The 21,349-nt window shown below is 40.7% G+C and overlaps 1 protein-coding gene and 1 long non-coding RNA gene across 4 annotated transcripts in view; one reads left to right on the forward strand and one right to left on the reverse strand.

Moving 5' to 3' along the window:
* Positions 1–4,052, reverse strand: part of LOC142603196 (uncharacterized) — a 42,262-nt gene extending 38,210 nt beyond the window's left edge. For all 3 annotated transcript variants that reach the window (XR_012837082.1, XR_012837083.1, XR_012837084.1), the window contains exon 1: positions 3,807–4,052. This is a non-coding gene — a long non-coding RNA (uncharacterized LOC142603196). The remainder of the gene's footprint in view (positions 1–3,806) is intronic.
* On the forward strand, positions 4,034–20,715 carry RBSN (rabenosyn, RAB effector). The gene is made up of 12 exons (XM_075762548.1): positions 4,034–4,172; positions 4,716–5,009; positions 7,629–7,769; positions 9,641–9,741; positions 10,379–10,424; positions 10,537–10,698; positions 11,560–11,801; positions 13,298–13,368; positions 15,059–15,145; positions 15,609–15,711; positions 16,169–16,243; positions 17,166–20,715. The coding sequence occupies exons 2-12, from the start codon at positions 4,847–4,849 to the stop codon at positions 18,297–18,299; spliced, it is 2,325 nt and encodes a 774-aa protein (XP_075618663.1). The 5' UTR covers positions 4,034–4,172; positions 4,716–4,846; the 3' UTR covers positions 18,300–20,715.
* Positions 20,716–21,349: the final 634 nt, after the last annotated feature.

A 21,349-nucleotide genomic window follows, 5' to 3' on the forward strand; every position in this document is an offset into this window, starting at 1 on the left:
TCAAAAAGGTTCATTTGGTGAGATGTGTTCTCATAGTCTATGGTCAAAGGCAGAACATGCAAAAGAGCACAATTAACTAACTAAAAATTCAGTGAAATGTTTGATTTCTAGTGCAGATTCCAGCATGTTATCATCCTCCTCACAATTCGCTGTAGGCAGTACTTCTCACCACATTGTGTTCCAAGAGTAGGCTACTAGACTTCAATCGTTGTCTTTACCATTTTAATAAGCCTTTAAGACTTTCCCTTGAAAAGGAGCAGTTACTGAAGCTGTAGAGAAAGGCAGGTTTAAGGAAAGAGCTTGCTGTTCAGTACAATCTCGCTTTTCCTTACACCTGATTCTTACTGCTTCTGAATGACAGGAGAGGACCAAGCTGCCTGGGTCATCAGGGCCTCACAGCTCAACAGGCCTGCTGCAGGAGAAAAATCGTTAAAACAAATGGCTAAGCAGCCCCATGTGCTGTGAAATCCACTGCAAATGCCCCCAGCAGGTCTTTGGTTTTCTCAGCCGTGCTCGGTGTGCCATCTAGTGACAGGCACATCTTCCACTCCCCACTTACCCCTTTTCTTGTCCCTTCCTCTACACCCACTAAATGAACAAAACATGCACATGAAACAGGAACAAGAAAACTGAAATGCCTACAGACATCCCCCTACAAGCCCTGCATCTACTCTTGTATTTTATTTTTCACTTATTTCCACTATCACCCTACTCTCCCCTCCAAGCACACATCTTGTAGCTCTTCTAGAGACACTTGTATTGCTGGAGCACTCTTTCACTGGCTCAGTGAGTTATAAATCACTGGCCTCAACAGAGGTCTGGACAAAAGGAGCAAGGTAACAACAATGGGAGTGGTAGTTGGCTCCACCTGAGCTAGGAAACAGTCTGGCTCCAGCAAATCCAGGGGAAGGAGGATGACACCACAGCAGGTGAATCCTCAATGGCACTGAGCCTCAGGCTGGTTCCCGCTCTCTCTCCAAGGACAGAAACACAATTAGAAGAAACAGTACTCTGTGTTGCTCCAGGTTTGTCCCCCTTAAGCACTACAGTGCAAACCCCTCCCTCATATCCCCAACTGCCCACTTCCTCCTACCGAATACAAAGCCCTCATTAGTACACCGGTGCCTCATCAGGCATGGGGATCAATTCAGTCCTGGATTTTGCAGTCTGTTTTGCAAAGAAATGTTGCCTTATGGACAAGTTAATGCAATTCTTAGCTTCCAGTCTGAGGTATACAGTAGATACATGGGGTAATACAGGGATATGTCTGCATAAGTGAGCATCATAAGACATAAATGAGTGGAAAAAATGGAGGCTGAGGGCCAAACTCACATTTGGTGAATCAAAGAGAAATACAGTAGGATTTAAAACTGTTTCCTTAAAGCTTGCCTGCAGTATCTTCCTTTAACTTCTTTCAGAGCCGTAAAAGACAACTCACATAGTACAGAATTAAAGACAACTTCAAAACTGTGAGCATAATCCACATCCTTAATGCCTTCCTTGAAGGAACTGTGTGCCTGCCCCAAAGAATGGCATGAAATGACTCTGCTGGCATTATCACAGAGGTAATAATTTGAGTTTTACAGCACTAAGCAGATACACTTACTATTAGAAGCATACTTGAATGCCCCAAAATCTGCTAGTGGTATTAGAGAAACAAACAAATACTTTAATTCCTGCATTCAACAGTTTTTCATCTCAGGATCTGCCAAGATAAGGCACACTCTCAGAATTAATATGAATCCGGGAAAGCAGAAATTCAAAATGCTGTAGCTATCTCAAATTTTTCCCCCCTCTGTTTCTGTAACATGAGTGCTTGAATGTGATGCTCACAGGAAGAATAAGAGTCAATATAGGAGATAATGTAGAATAACTGCCATTCCACAATGACTGTTCCGGGGTCTTCCCTGTTCAGACAAGGCTTGAAGTCTTGGACCTGAAACTGATGCAGATAACCATTCCATATTGAGAAAGATGACAGGACTAACCCTGCTTGGATTCAAGACTCACATACTTCTGTAGGAAAAGGTGCCTTCTTAGCATGTGAATACCGTAAAAGACATCAGAAAATAGGTATCAGGTAAAAAAAAAAGAGGAGAGTAAAGGATGACAGTAATGAGAGAAGATGTTTGTTAATTGAAGCCCCAATTCCAGATATAGGCCTATGCAATGACAAAACCCAGGAGCTTTGATGAGATGTGCATGCTAGAAGGCTCTGCCAGCTCAAAACTGAGTATATTGAGAACATTTTAGCAGGCCTGTTCCATGTGTAGTTAAATCCTTCCAGCTAAGTCTAGAAGAGAAATATACTTTTCATACTGCTTTTGTTATATAAAAGGTAAGATGGCTACTTCTGGTTTTCCTGTTTCATCCTTTAAGTACCTTCCTTCTTTACATACCCTGCTAGTTTCATTTCTAGTCTCTGGAGGTTGAGGACTTTTCAAGTTTTAAAATGAAACTGGTAACACTTAAAAATATTTTCAGATTCTTAAGACCTTGGGGTTAATACAGCCCCTTAACTTATTAAATAAATTTTAAAAAGTAACAATAAATCATACCTTCTAAAAAAAAGCTTAACAGCCTATAATTTACCTGAATGCACTGCAGGGAGAGTAGCTGACCAGGGCAGCTTCTAAAGCATGAGAAGATCTCGTATCAGAGATTGGGTCTGTGTTTTGCATGCTGAATACGAAGGTGAACTGTAACTGGAGTTCTACATTATTTCCATAGCTGCCTGTTTCTTTAATCATAACTGAATCAAGACTGCATGGTTTTGAAAACCAGAATGTAAAAGTTCTTAACAGGAAGCCGTACATGTAAAAAATCAGAGTGTTTGCCTGTTTAGAACATTCATTTACTCCTATGGTTAAATCAGTTCAGTTTTAAGACTTTGATTTCCCATTACACTTTTGCTGGATGATGGAACTAAAAATACAAAACTGGTGAAATTCATTGGTGATGTGACACGGTGCTGAGAGTGGTTATGTAACAGCCCACAAAGACCAGATTGCAGGAATGAGACCAAAATTTAGAATGGCTACTAAAAGCAGCTTGCGGATGACTCCTTTATCCCATCTAGGACCATGTGATATCCTTTAGCTGGGATTTGAAGTGCCTAGGAGTTGGGCATCTAGTTATAATTCATGCCTTGGAAAATACTCATTCCCAATTACTGTTGAAAATGTTTTAAAAGACTTAATTTCAAGGATAAAAATGCAGGGCATTAACAGTGAAAAAGCACCTTTAATGGATAGGACTCAAGTGTAAATAGCATTGTCATGTAAGAAAACCTCTGCCTCCAAAAGCCTGTAACAGATGAAGCAGAAGTATGGTTATGCACTCCTATTTCGTCTGTACGCTAGGGGATGCGGGACAGCACAATTTCTGCCCGTTGAGACTAAACAGAAACCAGTATCAGAAAGGGGATATTGAAAAGCTTTTGTCATTGATTTACACAACTATTTGTCAGGTGGCAAAGGCAAGCAGTAGCGGGATTCCTGGACCCTATCTGTGGCTCTGTGAGTAGCATGTCATCTAGTGCTATGGTTTACAGTTTTGGAACGCTGCCTTTTGAATGACTTGGCAGGCTAAGAAAGGGAACATCAGGCTCGCCGTTCTTACCAGCATGCTCAGTAATAAGGATACAAAGCACAAAATCACCAGCAAAAGAAGTGTTACGGACATGTCCCGAAGCAGCGGGAAGCGAGAGAGGTGGGCCAGCCTCCTCCGCCCCAAGCGCGGCACCACCATCCCGCTCCTGAGAGGATTCTGTCACCACGACCTCATACTACCTCTCTAATACACACCTGCGAGCCTCGGGACGCTCCAACAGGCCCCGTGATTAGAGACTATTCCAAGGTGGCTGAAAACACGGGAGCGACCACCGCACCTCCCTTAAGGGAGGCCCAACCGGGGCCGGGGCCACTGCCACGCCAGCCTCGCTCTCTATCGATAGCTCTGCGCTTGGCAGAGCAAGCCTTAGCTGGGCCTCGCCTCTCCCTCCGGTCCCGGATGAGCCCTCCTTGTCTCCACCCTTCCCGCCCATCGATATCTCGGCGCTCGTCCCGCCCCCTGCTGGGCTCCACGGCAGCCGGGGTCCCGAGCGGCTAGGAGCGCGGCGGGCCGCGGCCTCCTTGCTGTAGGAGACACGCACCTCCGGCCCAGGCGCTGAGGTGAGGCTTGGCCGCCCGCCCTAGGGCTGGCGGCCCCCCGGGGTGGGGCGGAGTCCCCCAAAGGCCGCTCCTCCGGTGGCCGGCGCGAGCGCTAAGCCCCACCCCTTCCCCTGCGTGCCCCTCGCCCCGGCCGCGCGGGGGACAGCGGGCCCGTGCTGCGCGTGCTGCCGAGGCGGGCGGGGCGCCGGGGTGCAGGCAGCGCTGGGCCCGGGGCTCCGCGCTCGCTCTGTCCGCGCTGTGATGTTTCTAGTTCGCCACCCGACTTCTCCTTCCGAAGCAGTAGGCGCAAATAGGCCTCTCTTCTTCCCGACCAGGCCTCTCCTCTTCTCCTCCCGGGGCGGGGCCTTCGCGCCCCGGGGGCAGCGGGCGGGGCGCGCACAGGCGTTGGCCGGTCGAGCGGGTGCCGCATGCGGGGCGGCGGGACGCGGCCCCCGCCCCGCCCGAGGCCTCGGCGTGGGCGCCCGCTGGGCCGCGGAGGGGTCAGGGAGGGCGTGTGGTGAAGTCGTGCCGCCAGCCCGACGCTGCTGCCCGGGTTTCTTTCAGAAAGCCGCGAAGGACGATGCTGCTCCCGCGCTGTTCGCCCCCGCGCTTCGTCCCTGCGAGGCAGCCGTGCCCCGCGCCGCCCCGCTGCTGAAGTCGGGGAGCGAGCGCTGTCCGCCAGCGGCCGGGCCGCCATGGCATCCGGCTGTCCGCCGCCCTTCGGTGACCCGGGGGAAATGAGGGAAGGCTTTTTGTGCCCCCTGTGCCTGAAGGACCTCCAGTCTTTCTATCAGCTTCAGTCGCACTACGAAGAAGAGCACTCCAGTGAGGACAGAGATGTCAAAGGACAGCTTAAAAGTAAGAGGCGTGACAGCTGTTTCAATGCGTTCACTTTTGCTGTGTAAAATTCCAAATGACAAAAGCTGCTTGTACTGTGAGGTCTCTCAAAATGTCTAAGAATATTAAAATACTAATCGAAGTGAGTTACAAGTGAGGTATGGGGTTCTATTTTTCTATAAATGACCTTAGGCCAAGGCATAATTTTTACGTTACTCCTGATGCTTTAGAATTTACTTATTGACAGTAGGCACTTTAAAGACATCACTCTTCAAATGTCTGATTTTATACATGATTTTTATTATTGTCCTTTTGTTTTAATCTGAAAACTCTGGTTTATACTGTAACCCAGATGAATTCCCAAGCATTACATGAAGACCTTACAGAATATGGGAACTCTCTGGTACTTGCCAGGTACCAATTCACTATTCCCTTGTTTTGACAGTAGATAAAACTCTAGTTGCAGTTAAAGTGTAAAGCTAAGGAGGGTTGTTGGTGGGAAAAGATTATGGGTGGTGGAGCTGGCAGTAGGTGCTGGGAGTGTCCCAGGGTTGTGCTGTGGATTACCAGCTTTTACTGGTGTTTGAAAAATCCCTTTGAATTCTGTTTAACTAAAATATTACACACACACACACACACCCCCTTGCGTACACAGTATCATTTTACATTGAGAGAAAAATGTGCAAAACCTGGTGGTAATTCTGTGTGTTCCCTGTAAAAAATCTTTCTGGTTTTGTTTTATTATACTAGAGATAGTGTCCTGGCAGTCTTTTGATGATTATTAGTTCAAAAGTCTCTTTTCTCAGTGAGAAGTTTGTGTTTTAAACAAGCCTATCTTAGGGGTAGCGCAGTTGAATATTTCATAAATCTTTAGGTTGCTGGCTACTTCTTGGCTTTTAGCACTGTGCTCTTCTTGGACAGTGAAGGTAGACTGGTCAGTACTGCAGTCATGTTCCCATCATGGGTACAGTGCTGTAATAGCTGAATCACAGATCCTTCCATGGAGTGTTTAAACCAGAACAACAATATGATTTTCATTGTGATAAAGGAATGAAAGCAACACCAACAACTTAGGCTTGGTAAGATTTCCCAGATGCTTCTTTTATTTAATACAGAACACCTGTATTTTGATTTTTTTCTGTCTTTAGTGTTCTTTTAATCCAAAATAGTGTATCGTGACTTCTCAGGCTGTCTTTCATTTGTGTTCTTGCATAAAGGATGTTGGTTTTGTCTGCTTACTTTCTGTCCTAGTTATTCATGTCAAGGTCCATCCAGTGAAGCTAATTCTAGAAGAATGAAGGCCAACAGAATCACCTGTTTAAATTACCTGGTTTAGGGACTAGTGTTCAAACTGTGCATCACAAGTGGTTGCACGACTTTGTGCTGAACTCCAGCTATCCTAACTGTGGAGTTCCAGAAATGCTTACAAATCACCTTATTACTTCAGTTGAGTCATACTGAGGTGGTTAAGTTTGACTTCATGGCAAACAAGGTTATGAAGTTTGCTTGAAAAGTTTTTGTGTCTGTGGCAAAGCTATGAGGCATCCCTACTATTTTTTTTTTTTAGTATGTCAGACTTTAAAAGTCCCAAGTGCAAATATAGTTCCTATTTAGAAAGTGTAAACTTCACTTAAGAAACTGCAGTGTCTAGCTGGCATTTGCTACGCTGGCTTAAGAGTAGGCGAGGGGAGGAGAAATCCTGTTTCTCAAGAGATGTTACAATGCTAGCAAAGCCATTGCCGACCTGACACAGTTTTGTGGAAAAGTGCGGTTTATATCACTGAGTGTCATTTTGGGAGGCAGCTGAAAAACTACTAGGAAGTATGATGTCTACATGAGGGGCCTGCTGCCACAGCCCTAGTGGCTGAAGCTTGGGGGTGACAGACTCCAGTGAGGTCAAGGTGGAAGTTCCAGTGTTTTGGACATTAAATAAGAAAATTAGAAATATGAGAGGACATACTAACTCATGGTTCCCAGTACCTTGTTAGAAAGCTTGATGTATAAAAGATCTAGTTCAAGGAGATACTGAATGTGTTTGGCAAGAAAGGTAGTGACCTCAACTTCTGCTAGCATCCGGAGAGGAACATAGCTGCAAGGACAATAAAAGCTCTAAAGTTTCAAGTTCCTGGTCCAGGAGACTGCCTTCCTCTCACTAGCATTCATATGAGATAATGAAGTGGGCTGTTTAGTACTTTTGAAATTATTTAGGTGTACAAACACACTGAAATTCTTAGTTTGTAGTTTGTGCAACAAGACAAAGCGTTGAACATCCTTGAATCCTAAGACAATCATTGGGAATTAAGAGAATTAAGATATTATCTATATGATGTCCCAGAATGCTGTGAAAGGGATCCCACAGTTTAAGACAGCTTACTGTCAAGTTCCTGAATGGAGTGTCTAAAACTACTGTTTTGCCATTAGGACCTTAGTGCTACTTTATGACAGATAACAAAGAGCATTTCATGTCATGTGTGATTCTCTGAACTGCATTCTGGTTCTAAACAGAACATGTTGAGGATACACTTGTCATCAAGGAAAAAGATTTGTGCTAAAAGATGAGGAATATTCCATACTGGTTTCATGTGACAAATATTCAGTGACTGCCTGCCACATTTGATAACTTGGGTTTATCTTTTTCAGGTCTAGTCCAGAAGGCCAAAAGAGCAAAGAAGAAATTGCTGAAACGAGAAGATGACAGAACTGATTCTGGATCTCAGGAACGATACGAGTCATTCAGCTATGGTGGAGTAGATCCATACATGTGGGAGCCCCAGGAAGTAGGTAGGAAAGCTAGAAGGTGATAAACAGTGGGGATAACTGTTCTTTTAATTGTGAAAGTGCTTCAGTATTGTTGAAGTTGCATGGAATTGTGTCTGTATTGCATTTGACTCACTGTAGCACAGAGTTATTGTTTGCATATTGATTTTTGTGCAGTCTGCCTACTGCAGACTGTGGGGTGATAGGGAAGTGCAGATAATGGGGACAGGGGTGGGGGGAAGTATAGAATCAGTACCCCAACTAACCTGGAGAGCAGGATAGTTGTTTGTCATCTCATTGTGCCTGAGCTGTTGAGGCCTGCTGGATATGTGTTTACCTATGTGTATCTAGTTTCATTGAGATGTTCTGCAACCATCTTGTGGCTTTTTATAAAACAAGTAATCCACTAATTCATAACTAAGCTATAGCTATATAAAATTTCCAGCTTTTGGGCTACACTTAAAGTAGTTGCTACTTTACATGTCTGACAAAAAGCTTGTCCATTGATTTAAAGTCTTTCAGCTTTTCCCTTGGATTTGAGGTGTAGATCATCTCTCATTAAAAAGAGGATGACTTGGAAAAAAAAAAAAAAAAACAAAAAGGCAAAAAACCACAATACAACAACAAAAAAAACAGTCCCAAACCCACCCCTCTGAATATAAATCTACATTTGTAGAATTTCAAGGATAAGTTCACTGAGCGTGTAATTACAAATACTTCTACTGGAAATTGCCTCTTGCTATTACTGAAATATTATGGTTATTTTCAGGGGGAGGAAGCAGCACTATCTCTGGTGGATCCTGGGAAAGTTTCCTCTGTGCTGCTGACTAGCACTTAGTCCTTTGCATCTGCAGAGTCCGAGTTCTGTAGATTATTATACTTTTGTCTTTGTAACTATTTCAGCAGCAATCATACTATGAATATTAGCTAAGAATAAATTTAGGCAGTGAACTAACAGAAGATTTCTGAACAGCAGAGAAGTGAGAACTGTTTTCTGATCAGAGTGGAGATGATGAACCTTATGGATTTTAGGGCAGGATTTGGTGGGATTATGAAAAGGACTGTGTGATGTCTCTAAAGCAGTGGCTGAATTCATTTACTCAGAGGGGCCTTTTCATTCCTCTGAATTCAGCTTTGGAGAGTTTTTTGGTTATTTCATTAGGACGAGGAAGTGAGATTCTTACACTTACATAGGTAGTATCAAAAAGCAACATCTGATTTTTGTGTTATATCAGTCAGAAGAAAGATTTATTTATTTTTTTTTTATTTTGTCTGTAACTTTGATTTTTAATACCTGGCTCATCTTACTCAGAAAAGGATAAAAACTTGAAACCAACACTGTCAAGTATGAATTGTATGTTTCTGAAATAGATGCTATATCGTTCTTTTATATACTTGGTCATCAGTTTTCTGTAAATCTGAATCTGTCATCAAGGATTTGATTCAGACTCCTAAAGGTGGAAGGATGATCAGAAGTCTGAAAGAGAAATTGCTGTTGCATAGACCTCCAGTAATCATTGGACCTGCCTCTTCCCTTTGTTCAACATGTAGTGAGGAAACTAAAGGGAGTTAGTTTTGAGAGTACTACTAGCTGATAATAGCTTGCCAAATGTAACTGAGGGATGAAGAGGGTTGCAGATGTTTTCTTTAACGTAGTGCCTGTTGTTTTCTGTAGTAGTTATAAAACACTGTTTATTGCTAGCCTGGAGATTAGGTTTTAACCTGCATGTTTTATTTAGAACACCACCATGAAACCAGGATTCTAATGTGTCTTTAAAATTCGATTCGAACATGAGAAATAAATGGTGAAAATAAGTTACAGCTGTCTTTCAAGAGGCATTTAAATCTATACAGAACACCTGGGTGACTATGAAAACTTTCTGCTATCTCTCCAGGTGCTATGAGAAGCCATCTTTCTGATTTCAAGAAACACCGAGCAGCCAGGATTGATCACTATGTAGTTGAAGTCAATAAGTTAATAATCAGGTTAGAAAAGGTAAATTTGCTGCTTTTTTAATATTTCAGCCTTCTGAATGTTTCCTAGATTAAAAAACCCCATATTTTAGTATGAAGTGTACCCATTTATCTAGCAGTGCACTTTTTATAAAGGATACTAAACTTATGTTCTCTTCACACATTACTGTTTTCCTTTTTTATCCTTGATTATTGTGCTTGGTCTGACCCTGTGTACTGTGGATATGATTTCTGTTTCTATGCACTATTTTTAAGCTGAAGATGCTACTTCCACATGCTTCAAAACCTATCTGTTTTCCTCTATATTTTCTTAATCTTTTCCTTTAGTAAAGTTCTCCCTAATGTTTTTGTCATGATTCTTCCAGCTTCTCATTCTTCAGAATCTACCAATGATATACTTAGATTTTGGCTCAGATGCAGTAATGTTGGATACTGTAAGGATTATGTCCAAAATGCTGTGATTGGTGCAGGTTTAGCAGTCATTGTTTAGCACTGCTTATATGAATATGGCATTAGAAATAAATAGGGAAGTTGCAGGAATCTGATGTAAAACAGGCTGAGACTCCTATCTCTTAAAAATGCCAGGTTTCTTTTTCTTGTTGTGCTGGGTTTTTCCTTGCAAAAGTACAATTTTCTTGAATGTATTGTTTATCTTCTAGCTTACATCGTTTGACAGAGCAAACACTGAGTCAGCTAAAATAAGAGGTTGGTATGAGCTTACCTCAGACTATTTGCTCCTATAGTTTAGCAAGCTGAGCAATTAATTGAATTAACATCTTGTGTTGTATTTATTCCTTCCCCTCTTGACCAATCACAGCTATAGAGAAGTCTGTTGTGCCTTGGGTCAGTGATCAGGATGTTCCATTCTGCCCGGACTGTGGCAATAAGTTCAGTATTCGAAACCGACGTCACCACTGCCGCCTTTGTGGGTCTATTATGTGCAAGAAGTGTATGGAACTTGTCAGTCTTCCTTTGGCAAGTAAGTACAGTGTGTGGTGTTAATTCCTCCTTTCCTTAGCTCACTCAAGGTGCTAACTGCATTCTGGCTTTTTGCCATTAGAAAAAAAGCTGCTGGTAATATTTCACCTATAAAGAAAACTTCGTCCTTAACATGTCCTTCAGTTCCATGCAGATGCTTTGCAGTGAAACAAAGTAAGAAGAATGATTTCTCCCTTCTTTGTTTCTGTTCTTTCTTCAGATTTGGAAGTGTTATGTAACGCTGAAAAAGTTACTAGAAGTAGTAGTATATATACTAGTAAATATGATTAACATTTAGTGTCTTATTCTACTGTGTACCCTAACTATGAAGGTATTAACTTTGGGAATTAAAACTACCAAGGTTCTTGACATTTAAAACTGTTGTGGATATTTCCAGTCTTGCCCATGATTGTCCAAATGCTGACATTAAGGAAATTAATCCACAAGCCTTTAAGAAACCCTTCAAACTTTAATTTCCTCATCTAGTGCATTGGAGAGGAGACCATATTTTCTGTGGAAATAAATTACATTAACTGGTTTTTTTTAGTGTTCAAGCACAAAACATGAACAGCATTAATGTACCTATTCTTCCATACACTATTCTATAACTATGCAAGCTCCAACATGAGAATGCTTCTAGGCATGCGCAAAGTAGGTGGTTCTCAGCAGTCTGCTCTCTAGCTCCTTTTAGAATGGAGCAAGACTTGTTATGAGTTCCTTGCATGTCTTTCAGCAGACTGTTTCAACTTGGTTTTCTAATATTACCTGAATGTAAAATTTCTGTTAAAGTGCAATTCAATTGTGTTGGTAAAATCTTTTGTCTTCTCTGGTCACTGTAAAATTACCTGTATATACTTTTTAGGCAAACTCACTAGTGCCAGCAGAGAGGCCTTGGGTTCTCATACTAGCCCTAACTCCTCACCTAATAGTGTCCATGGCTCCCGCCGTGGTAGCATTAGCAGCATAAGCAGCGTAAGCTCAGTTCTGGATGAGAAGGATGATGACCGAATCCGTTGTTGTCGGCACTGCAAAGATACCCTGTTGAAAAGAGAACAACAGATTGATGAGAAAGAATACACTCCAGAGATTGTGAAACTCTATGAGGTAAATCAAACCTTTGCTGCTTTCATCCTCACATCTGCAGTTGTCACTACTTGACTTTTGGCTTCTTGTCTCATGTCCAAGCTCTTACTTTATGACTTAATACTCACTTGTGTTAGGATAGACTCTGCTGGTGTCCCGATCCAATATCGGGGAGGTTTCGATACGATCCCAAGAGCAAGATTAAGACACAAACGAGGTCAAATGCCGTATACCAGAAACAGTTTTATTATGAAAAGAGTAAAAAAAAAAAAAAAAAGAGAAGGTAATGGTAACCGATAAGAGTGATAGGACAGGGTAGAAAAGAAAGGCAGAAAACCAAGCAAGACTCCGGGATAGGATCGCAAGAATAGTCACCGCCACGAGTCCACGGTGCCTCGGTGTGTGTGGGGGAGGGGTCCAAATCTCTCCTTCTGCGACGGCGGAGGAAGAAGCGGGTCCACAAAGTCTCGGAGGTCCGTCTCGGGAGAGTCCAAATCCCTTGCTGTGTGGCGGTGGGCAAAGGCGCACCATCCTCATCTTGGCGGTCCCCTTTTATACTCGTGGTCTTCACGATGGCACATACGACACGGCTTCCACATTCCTGCACACGCATACACACAATCTGACGCCGTGGCGCGTGATCTTGCAAGGCGTTTTTCGAAGATTGAAAGTCTCCACGACCTGGCAATCGTCCTGACGACCCGGCAATTGCCCTTATCGCACTCAGTAGTTGAAGGGGTTTCCCGCTTGAGCAAAGCGATCTTTGAGACAAAAGTCTTTCAGTCCGGTTTCTCACAGCTGGGTGTTTATGCCACGTAACAAAGGTATATCTGAAATGACGGAGCCAGTTGCTATATAGTTTCTATATCCTATGATAACTTCAAACATAATTTTAAGACACATCTTCATTTTCTAATAGTTCTGAGATGCCTCTCTCTTAAAATTGTGAACTATGTCTGCTGGGATTCCTCAGAACAATTCTTGTTTAAACCAATGATACACTTTGCGCTTTGTTGATGGGCTGCTTGTCGTCAGCACTGTTTGGCCTCGCGCTGGTGGCAAATGCTTTTTCGAACCATCTGTATCAATGAACAGTGTATGGCTGGAACATTGTGTTCAAATACACTTTGAAAGCAGGTACTGGCAATCATCAGGTATCTTTTCAGTAGAGTCCACAAACCCCCCAGGTTAGTATTAATGGGAGTTTTTGTTGGTACTCTTTGTGAAGAGATTTAAAGTTAGAAGTTGTCCAAGTCATCCATTAAAACAGCTTCTGAATTCAAAATTCACCTTGCAGGGGTACAAGGAGTCTTTCTCTGTTCCTGAACATGCCATCTGTGTTCTGAAGATAACTGGAGGATCTTGTCATCCTAAATAGTTAAATGGCTTTCATCACAGTTAACTTTGAATGTGCACAGGCAGCACGAAAGGTTTATGTCAGCATGTTCTTGCATTAGTAATGTAATTTTAATGTAATTTTAATGTAAGGTTTTTTATACATTTTTTTTTTAAACAAGAAACTCCGACTCTGTATGGAGAAGGTTGACCAGAAGGCACCAGAATACATAAGGATGGCAGAATCACTAAAGTAAGCCCCATTTTGCTGATTTTGTTTATGAATATATGTATTTTTCCTCTCCAAAAGTGTGGGAAGGAGCAAGGAAGTGGCATGCTGAGGCTGCAAGAATGTGTAAATTTTAAGAAAAAGCAACGTTAGATTATCTGTTGTCTCTTGGATGCTATTCAAACAAAGTAGTACTGCATTAATTATTAATGGTAACATTGTATACAGAGAAGAAGTCTGATTTATTTTTTTTAAAGCCACTTCCCAGTGAGGTGCCACTGTCATATTTTGACGTGTTGTCTTTGCAAAAAGGAAGTACAAGGCTACAATTCTTGCGTAAATGAGCCTCTTCAGAATGGTTGAAGTAGAATATTGCTGCCCTCAGCTGGATGGTATGGCTTCCAGGTAGCACCAGCAGAAAGGATCCTTTGAATGCTTCTCATTTGTTCTTGTGTAAAGCGAGCCACTTTCAACTGACAGTTGTTCTAAATCTAGCTGGCCTGCCCTGTGCTGCAGTGGATTAGCAGCATTCACATATCACGCTTTTGCACATAATTTCTTGCGGCAGTATTCTCTCCCTGGGGTAACTTAAATCTCTCCAGCTATATCTGCAAGAAATTGTCAGGTTATACTTCTGGCTTGTATAGTAGAGAAATACACACATTGGTCTTAAGACTATGAAGCATGTCCATTTGGGAAGTTAAAATTAACAAATATTTCTTTACCTGTCCTTTAGATCTGATGATTGTAGAAGAATCAGGCTGTCGTTCATAGTTACAAAACTGGTTTTGTAAAAACACACCTCCCAAAAGGAAGGAAGAAGTATAGAAAGTGAAAAACATACTAAGCTGTTACTGCTTTTTGTCATGACTTAATGAGAGCTGGTGTTATGTGGCTTGACAACTCGACAGAAGTAAAAATATGAATGTCCTGGATAATGGAAGCACATCTCAGAAAAGAACAGACTTCTTACTGATGAAGTTAAAGATTTCTGGATAGTAGTGAGTCCCAGAAACTGGAATTATGTGGATAATGAAGTTGCTTTTGAGAGAGTGGTCCTTATTTTTTATATTTGTGATATAAAAGGAGAGGGAAGCTAAGAACTGGTCAAGAGTCTTCCTTGTTGAATCCTAATTTGTTCTAACAATAAATGTGAGATTCTAGTAAAGTGCATATAATTGATTGTGTCCCTGTGCGGACAGTCGGTTACTAGCATCTTAAATATATCGATGTGGAGTTGTAGGCTTTTGCTTTCTGACAAATGTTAGTAAAGATAACTATTTTACTTCAATGGTATAGTTCTTATTCAATCAATCAGTGTTTTTTCCACACCCAATCGCCTGGAAAAAAAACACAAAATATATGTATTTTCTAAGTATGTGTATATTTAGATATTATTGGTAGAGTGGCATTCTTGTGTTAAAATACAATTACTCCTATAATAGTAAATAATAATACAATCATAAATAAAATTATCTTTAATCATAAATAAAATTATCTTTAAAATTGTTCACAAGATGATTGTCATTTTCCACTTCTGTCACAAAGAAAGGGTTTTTAAAAACAATGAGCTTGATATATAAAATCATTCAACCCCTTTAGTGTTAGCTCTTCTTACCATTGTTGAGTCTTACTCATCTTGGGATTACTTCTAGTGTTGTATGTATTGTTATCTGGATGCATGACTTACAATAAAGTTGTATTTATTTCTCAGTGCTGGGGAGACAACCTACCACCTTGAACATGCTAATGACTTGAGGGTGGAGATTCAAAAAGTATACGAATTTATAGATGCCTTAAGGTAAAAGAAGATACCTCTCTTCCCACCCCTGCCAGCATGTGTGTATCTCCCTGTTATGACTTCTCTGTCGTTGTACTCAGCTGTTGGTGTCTATGTTTGTGTAGCGTATACCTGCTTATTTATATAATCAATTTGTCTACTCAGTTGTAAAGAGCACGTGATGCTGTTCCTGTGCACCATCAATTTCTACTTCCTTTTCCAACCTTAAAAATCATGCATTCCTCTGCAGTGGAAATAACTAAACACAGAGGAAACAGATAGAAGCACCTTTCTTTTTATTTTTTTTCTTTTTTTTTTAAAGGTGGGGTGGGGATGGAAAGTGTTATGACTTGTAATATCCAAAATGGTATACCTAAGAGAACATCAGAAAACATTCATTCAGTATTGTCTCTATCCCCTTCTGTTGCATTTTTGCTGGCCCTTGTTTTTAAACTGATGAGGTTTTATGTTTGCTTTGATTCAGTAAGAAGATTTTGAGTCTAGGGTTGCATGAAGATCCCCAACCTCACCCTAAAACACTACAACTTCAGAGAATGATAAGATATTCAGCTACACTTTTTGTTCAGGTAAATGGAGCATATATTACATTTTTACATAATACATATTTACGTATTTACATAGGAATGTAAATTTTATATAGTGTTCTCTTCTTTGTCAGGCATCCCTGTGGTTTGAAATTATTTGGACAGGTTTAGTTCCATACGTTTTCTGTAGTTTATCTAATGACTTATGGTAGCCTTAAATGAGCTAGCTTGAATACAAACAGTTTAGTCAGAGCAGTATTCAGTTTAGGGACCTAAGAAAATGTGTGAATCTTGGCTTTGTCTCTTGCTGAGGCGTGAACCTAGCTAGCAGTATAGTTATGGCAGCAAAGATGTGCTGAGACTTACAGCAATGACTGCAGTGTAGAAGTACCTTTTATTTGTTTGTGGGGTGTTCTGTTGGTGGTATCTCTCTTTTCAAGTACTTGAAAATTGGATGAATGCCTGCAAGCAACACTGTAAATATTTCAATTTTTGCTAGGAAAAACTGCTTGGCCTAATGTCCCTGCCAACCAAAGATCAATATGAAGAGCTGAAGAAGAGAAGACTGCATATGGTAAGACAGGTTAAGATCTCTTACATCTTGTATCAGGGCCTCCTTCAAGGGCTTAAGCATAGTAGCTGTGTGTGTATGAAGAGTTGCCTTTAACATTGGATTTTGATTTTTCTTTTTTTTTAATGCAGGTAATTCCATAGCCTTTTTCAGGGATTCATGTAACACTGTCATTGTATTCTATCCAGAACATAAGTAGGTGTGTACTGAGCAGCAAACACTTCTAGAAAACAGCAGTGATTTGGTTGCACATGCTGTTTCTGCTATAGTGCATGCAGACCAAGCCCTAAATTAAGTATGTTAGTTTACATGGATTTTCAAATTGTGTTCTGGAGTTCACTTGCACAAGTAGAATTTGGAGACTTCTTTCGGTGATGAAAAAGGACCTATTAAAACAAGGATGCCTCTTCAGAGGGAGTGGGTTTTTTCAGTTAGGAGGGAGGACACCATTAATTGTAAACTAAACCAGCTTTATCTTGAGGTAGAAGTTGAGAAATAAGAATTGTTACACTCCAAAAGTGAATGATATCAGTGACTTCTAACACTGATGTTCTGTTACAGATGTCTGCTGTAGTCAGATGTGATATGGTTACAGTCCAAATCAATCTAGACCACTCTTTGCACAGTTGCATTAGGCATGTTTTTGCTCTATATAAAGCACTGTCACTGCTCCTACTTGCCCTCAAGTTTGTAGAGACAGATGTGTAATGGGTTTTTGATCAATATGGTCACAAACAAACTGAAGGAAAGCATTTAGGTAATATTATGAAAATAAGCATTTCCTCCAAAGTAACCAAAAGGGCAGCTGATCCTTTCAGTGACAGCTGGCAATGTCTAAGATCAGCTAACTTCTTGTACCTATGGATATTTAGAATGGAATTTTTCAAGCTCATGATGTTCTTTTACTACATGGTTTTTGTTTTAGGTGGCTCTCGAAACACATGGAAAACAAGAGGAACGGCAGAAAGACTTTATCTCCAGATCTGCAGCCGCAGTTAATGGTGATACAACTCACCTGAAAAAAGGAACAGTCAGGAAATCTGAAGGCTGGTTACCTACATCTAGCATATCAAGAGAAAGTGAGATAGCAGACCCACTTCTTCAGCAGATTGACAATATCACGTCCTTTATTAAGCAAGCAAAAGCAGCTAAGAGGATCGATGAGGTCCATATGTTGCAAGAGAACCTGAGGCAGCTTCAGGATGAATACGATCAGCAACAAACTCTGAAAGCTATTGAGCTTTCTAAAAAACAGGCAGAAGAGGAAGAGATGCAGAGGGAGGAACTTCAGGTCCTTCGTGAAAAGGAGTGGCAAAGAGAGCACCACAAATTTGTGTCTTGGCATTCAAGGACATGCTCCTTAGACTTCAGAGAAGTTAAGCAGCATCAGCACGAAGTGGCAAAAGAGAATCGGAACTTGACAGCACATGCATTGGATTTGGATATTACTCAGATCAAAGGGGACCCAAGTTTTGAAACTCCGACTGTTGAGCAGCTACCAGCTAAAGAGCACTTGATCTTCACACTCAAACCCCAGAATGTCCCACAATGTGACAAAGACCAAGATCAGACAGCCTGTCTAAACCCGTTTGAAGATGAAGCAGATACCCCTCAGTTAGAAGATCCCGCTAACCCATTTGCCAAAGACACTTCTTCAGTGGTTTCTTTCTGTAACACAGCTCTGCAAAGTGATAAGAAAGAATATAATCCATTTGAAAATGAGGAGGATGATGAACAAACCAATGGAGCACCTGGCAGTACTTCAAACCCTTTTGAAGAGGATGAAAATCCATTTCAAAAGTCTAGGGGCAGTTGGAATTCTGGGAATCCATTTGAAGAGGGATCCTCTACCAATCCCTTTGAAGTGGAAGATGGCAATGAGATCTCTGGAGAGGAGGCTATAGAGGAAGAGCTGCTTCTCCAACAGATAGATAATATCAAAGCTTATATATTTGATGCCAAACATAGTGGACGAATGGATGAGGTGGAGGTACTGACAGAGAACTTAAAAGAATTGAAGCGCACATTAGCAAAGCAGAAGGAGAAATCCAACTGCTGAAGCAGCAACAGGGCTATGTAATAATTATTTTAAGTCTGCTGTTAAATATGGGAAGATAGAGCAGATACTTATAAACGGGAGTAGAGATCACAAGAGGAAATCGGGAGAACGTGACTTTTATGCACTTTCAATTAGGCATTTCCACTACTACTCAGTCTTGAAGAAAGAATTATTGAGATGCTGTTGGTCTCAATAGCTTATACTAAGAAATTATTTTAAAATAACTTGTTACAACACTTTTAATGCTAACAGGTCTTACTGTGTGCTTATTTTGGTCAAAGTGGTTAAGTGCTAATAGGGAGCTATGATTTGGAAATGGTTGCAATGTTGGTTTGTCATCTTTCCCCCTTTCTGTTGTACTATTGGCTTTTGACTAGAAACAAAAACTGTTCTAAAACTTCCGCATCCTCTGATAATGACACAGTGCAGTGTTACAGGCTAGCTTAATTGCCTGATGGTGTTATGAGAAAGTGCTGTTAAAAGGCTACTGTGATTTTTTGAGATGCAGAATATACAGGCTTGCAGATCAATTTTGTGCAATGCTAATGCATAAAAGGGATTTTAAGACTGAGAAGAACTTTATAACTGATCTCAATATGAGTAACTTTTTAATGTTTATAAAAATTCCCACGTAAAATTTGGGTGCTGTCTTTTCATCACTTTTAGTTTTCCATTTGCTCTGAGCACAAACTACAGTGTAATGGAGCGTGCCATGCTGGCTTCAGAGACCTGCTTGTGTGGGAACAAGTATCTACTCATTTCCAGGGAAAAGAGCATCAGGCTAGCACCATTTCAAACTATACTATAAAGGGTGACCCTCCAATTCTTAATTATCTTATGGAATCTGCACATTTCTTTAAATTCTCTGGGTGACAGAATGATCATGTTGTATTTGTGAGACTGGAACCCTCTTTTTGTAGCATTCAAGGAACAAAAATCTTGTTTACAATGCAGAGATGAAGTGCTACTGAACTGGAATTCTGTGAAAGCTGGGAGGCAAAGTCTGTGGCTACTATGGTGCCAAATAGCAATTCTCTTTCATATTCGATTCCCCTCAGAAGTTGTTACGAAAGTCAGGCATGTCTGTCTTAAGAAGCTCCAAACTGGAGTTGTTCTGCTGTGTGTGGGATGACTGGGTGATGATGGCCAGGACCTGTGATGCAGGAGGGCTTAGAGTTGGGCTTCTGAAGATTGATATCAGAAATGTAGGATCACTTCAGGGTTAGGTCAGCCTGTATCTTGTGAAAGATGGAGCCTGAGCTGCTTTGATTCTTATCTTTGAAAGGCAGAGACCCATCATCAGGCATCAGTGTTTGAAAGGGTGGTGGGGAGGAGTTAGTCTAAAGGGTGTATTTATTTAAAGCTGAAATAGAGGAAAATATGGCAGATCACACTGTATAGCACTAATAATAGTGGGCTTACTCAGAACTGTAAACTTTTATGGAATGAGTCATGTCTTTTAACTGTGTCTCTGATAATATATATTAGCATAGCTGTAACCCAAGCATTGCATTCCTATTTTAGGGACACAAATAATTATGCTACCTAAAGAGCAGGAACTCTAGCTTTATTTTGCTGTAAATAAGTGGAGGTAGGGACTTGTTCAAAACACCTAAATCACCTATATCCTCACTTAATAGCACTACATCAAAATAATTTAGAGCAGCCAGTTAAGGACAGTTGATGTTCTTGTTACTATAGCCTAAATCTGAAGCTGAAAGGTGTGCAGAACAGGTTGTCCTAAGACTATGAAGTTTTTATACTGCAAAGTTTTATTAGAGTTGATTGAGCCCGAGTGTTATTTTGCACTAAGTGAAAGAACAGAGGATTGTGAAAGGTCGTAAACTAACAAAACATCTGCACTGTGGCAGCAGATTTACAAAGGCAGGAAACAAAAAAAAAAAGCGCTAAACATAATCCCTAGAATTGTTTTAACAGAAATAATGTAAGATAGTTATTTAAGACACACTTGTTTGCTAGTCAGTAGGACTGGTCCCTGCACTGTAACCCAAACCTTTTTTTGGTATCAACATGAAAAAAATGTTTCAGCGGCTTCAGCTTTCACATTTTAAGTGGTTTTTTTCCTTGTTGCAACTATCCTGCCTTGTTTATATTTTCTAATACACTAATAATTAAATTATCATTACTGTACATGTAATAATGTATTTTTACAAGCAGATAACAGACTAGCATTACCTCATGGTCTTTGTCAGTTGTTAAATGTGATAGTCATTTCCAAAGTGAAGACCTTATGCTGGTATGTGGACTGCTGTGAGGCTCACAAGGCACAATGGAATGACAACATGTTAACCATAAAGCTCAAAAAATAATTAGTGTTGACTTTCGTTAAAACTGCATGCTCTACTCTGTATGGAAACTTTGGAAACAGATTAAATAAACCAACATGTTTATTTTGTGCTGTGTTTGTCCTTGACAATTTTTACAGGATGCTTGAATCAGTGTGAAATTTTGTACTTGACCGTTAGCTCAGAAATGCTGAAATACAGTTCTACAGTAATTTCTGTATATAAGCCGGACTTAAAAGGTATGTGCAATTACCAAATTCCAAGCAATATAATACAATCATATGTTTATATGCTATTATAGATACAGTGTAATTGTTTGGTGAGGCAGAAGCTGTGATGATTTAGGGTCTTTTTGACCATGTGCAGGGAACAGGAGTGTTTGAGGTAAGAGGAGTTATACAGCAGCACTGGACTTTAAAGCATAATGGACTTGCTGGCTAGAATTTGATGGAAGTTGATAAATCTAGACACAGTTCTCCTTTGTATGGCTTTTTTTTTTTTTTTTTTAAAGGAAGACTGTTTAGGAAATTGTCATAGGAGTAGTCTTAAATACCTTTATTGGCCTTCAAAAGAAATTGTAAAGCTTATCTTTAGAATAACAACTTACATGTTCTTTCCTGCTTATATTCTTCATCAGTGCTTCTCAGAGCTGCAGTATCAACTGCAAAAGTTGTATCTTGCTGTAAATGAGACTTTTAACTGTTTCTGTTAACTACATAAATTAAGAAAACTCTGCATGTAGTT

Source organism: Balearica regulorum, chromosome 10, assembly GCF_011004875.1.
Source record: "Balearica regulorum gibbericeps isolate bBalReg1 chromosome 10, bBalReg1.pri, whole genome shotgun sequence".
In the NCBI taxonomy this organism is placed as follows: Eukaryota; Metazoa; Chordata; class Aves; order Gruiformes; family Gruidae; genus Balearica; species Balearica regulorum.

Bases quoted from the DNA above. Each gene is read 5' to 3' on its own strand.
- RBSN (XM_075762548.1), top strand. From the start codon at position 4,847: ATGGCATCCGGCTGTCCGCCGCCCTTCGGTGACCCGGGGGAAATGAGG. The intron at 10,699-11,559 runs GTAAGTACAGTG...TATACTTTTTAG, and splicing joins TGTCAGTCTTCCTTTGGCAA to GCAAACTCACTAGTGCCAGC. The intron at 15,712-16,168 runs GTAAATGGAGCA...AATTTTTGCTAG, and splicing joins CAGCTACACTTTTTGTTCAG to GAAAAACTGCTTGGCCTAAT.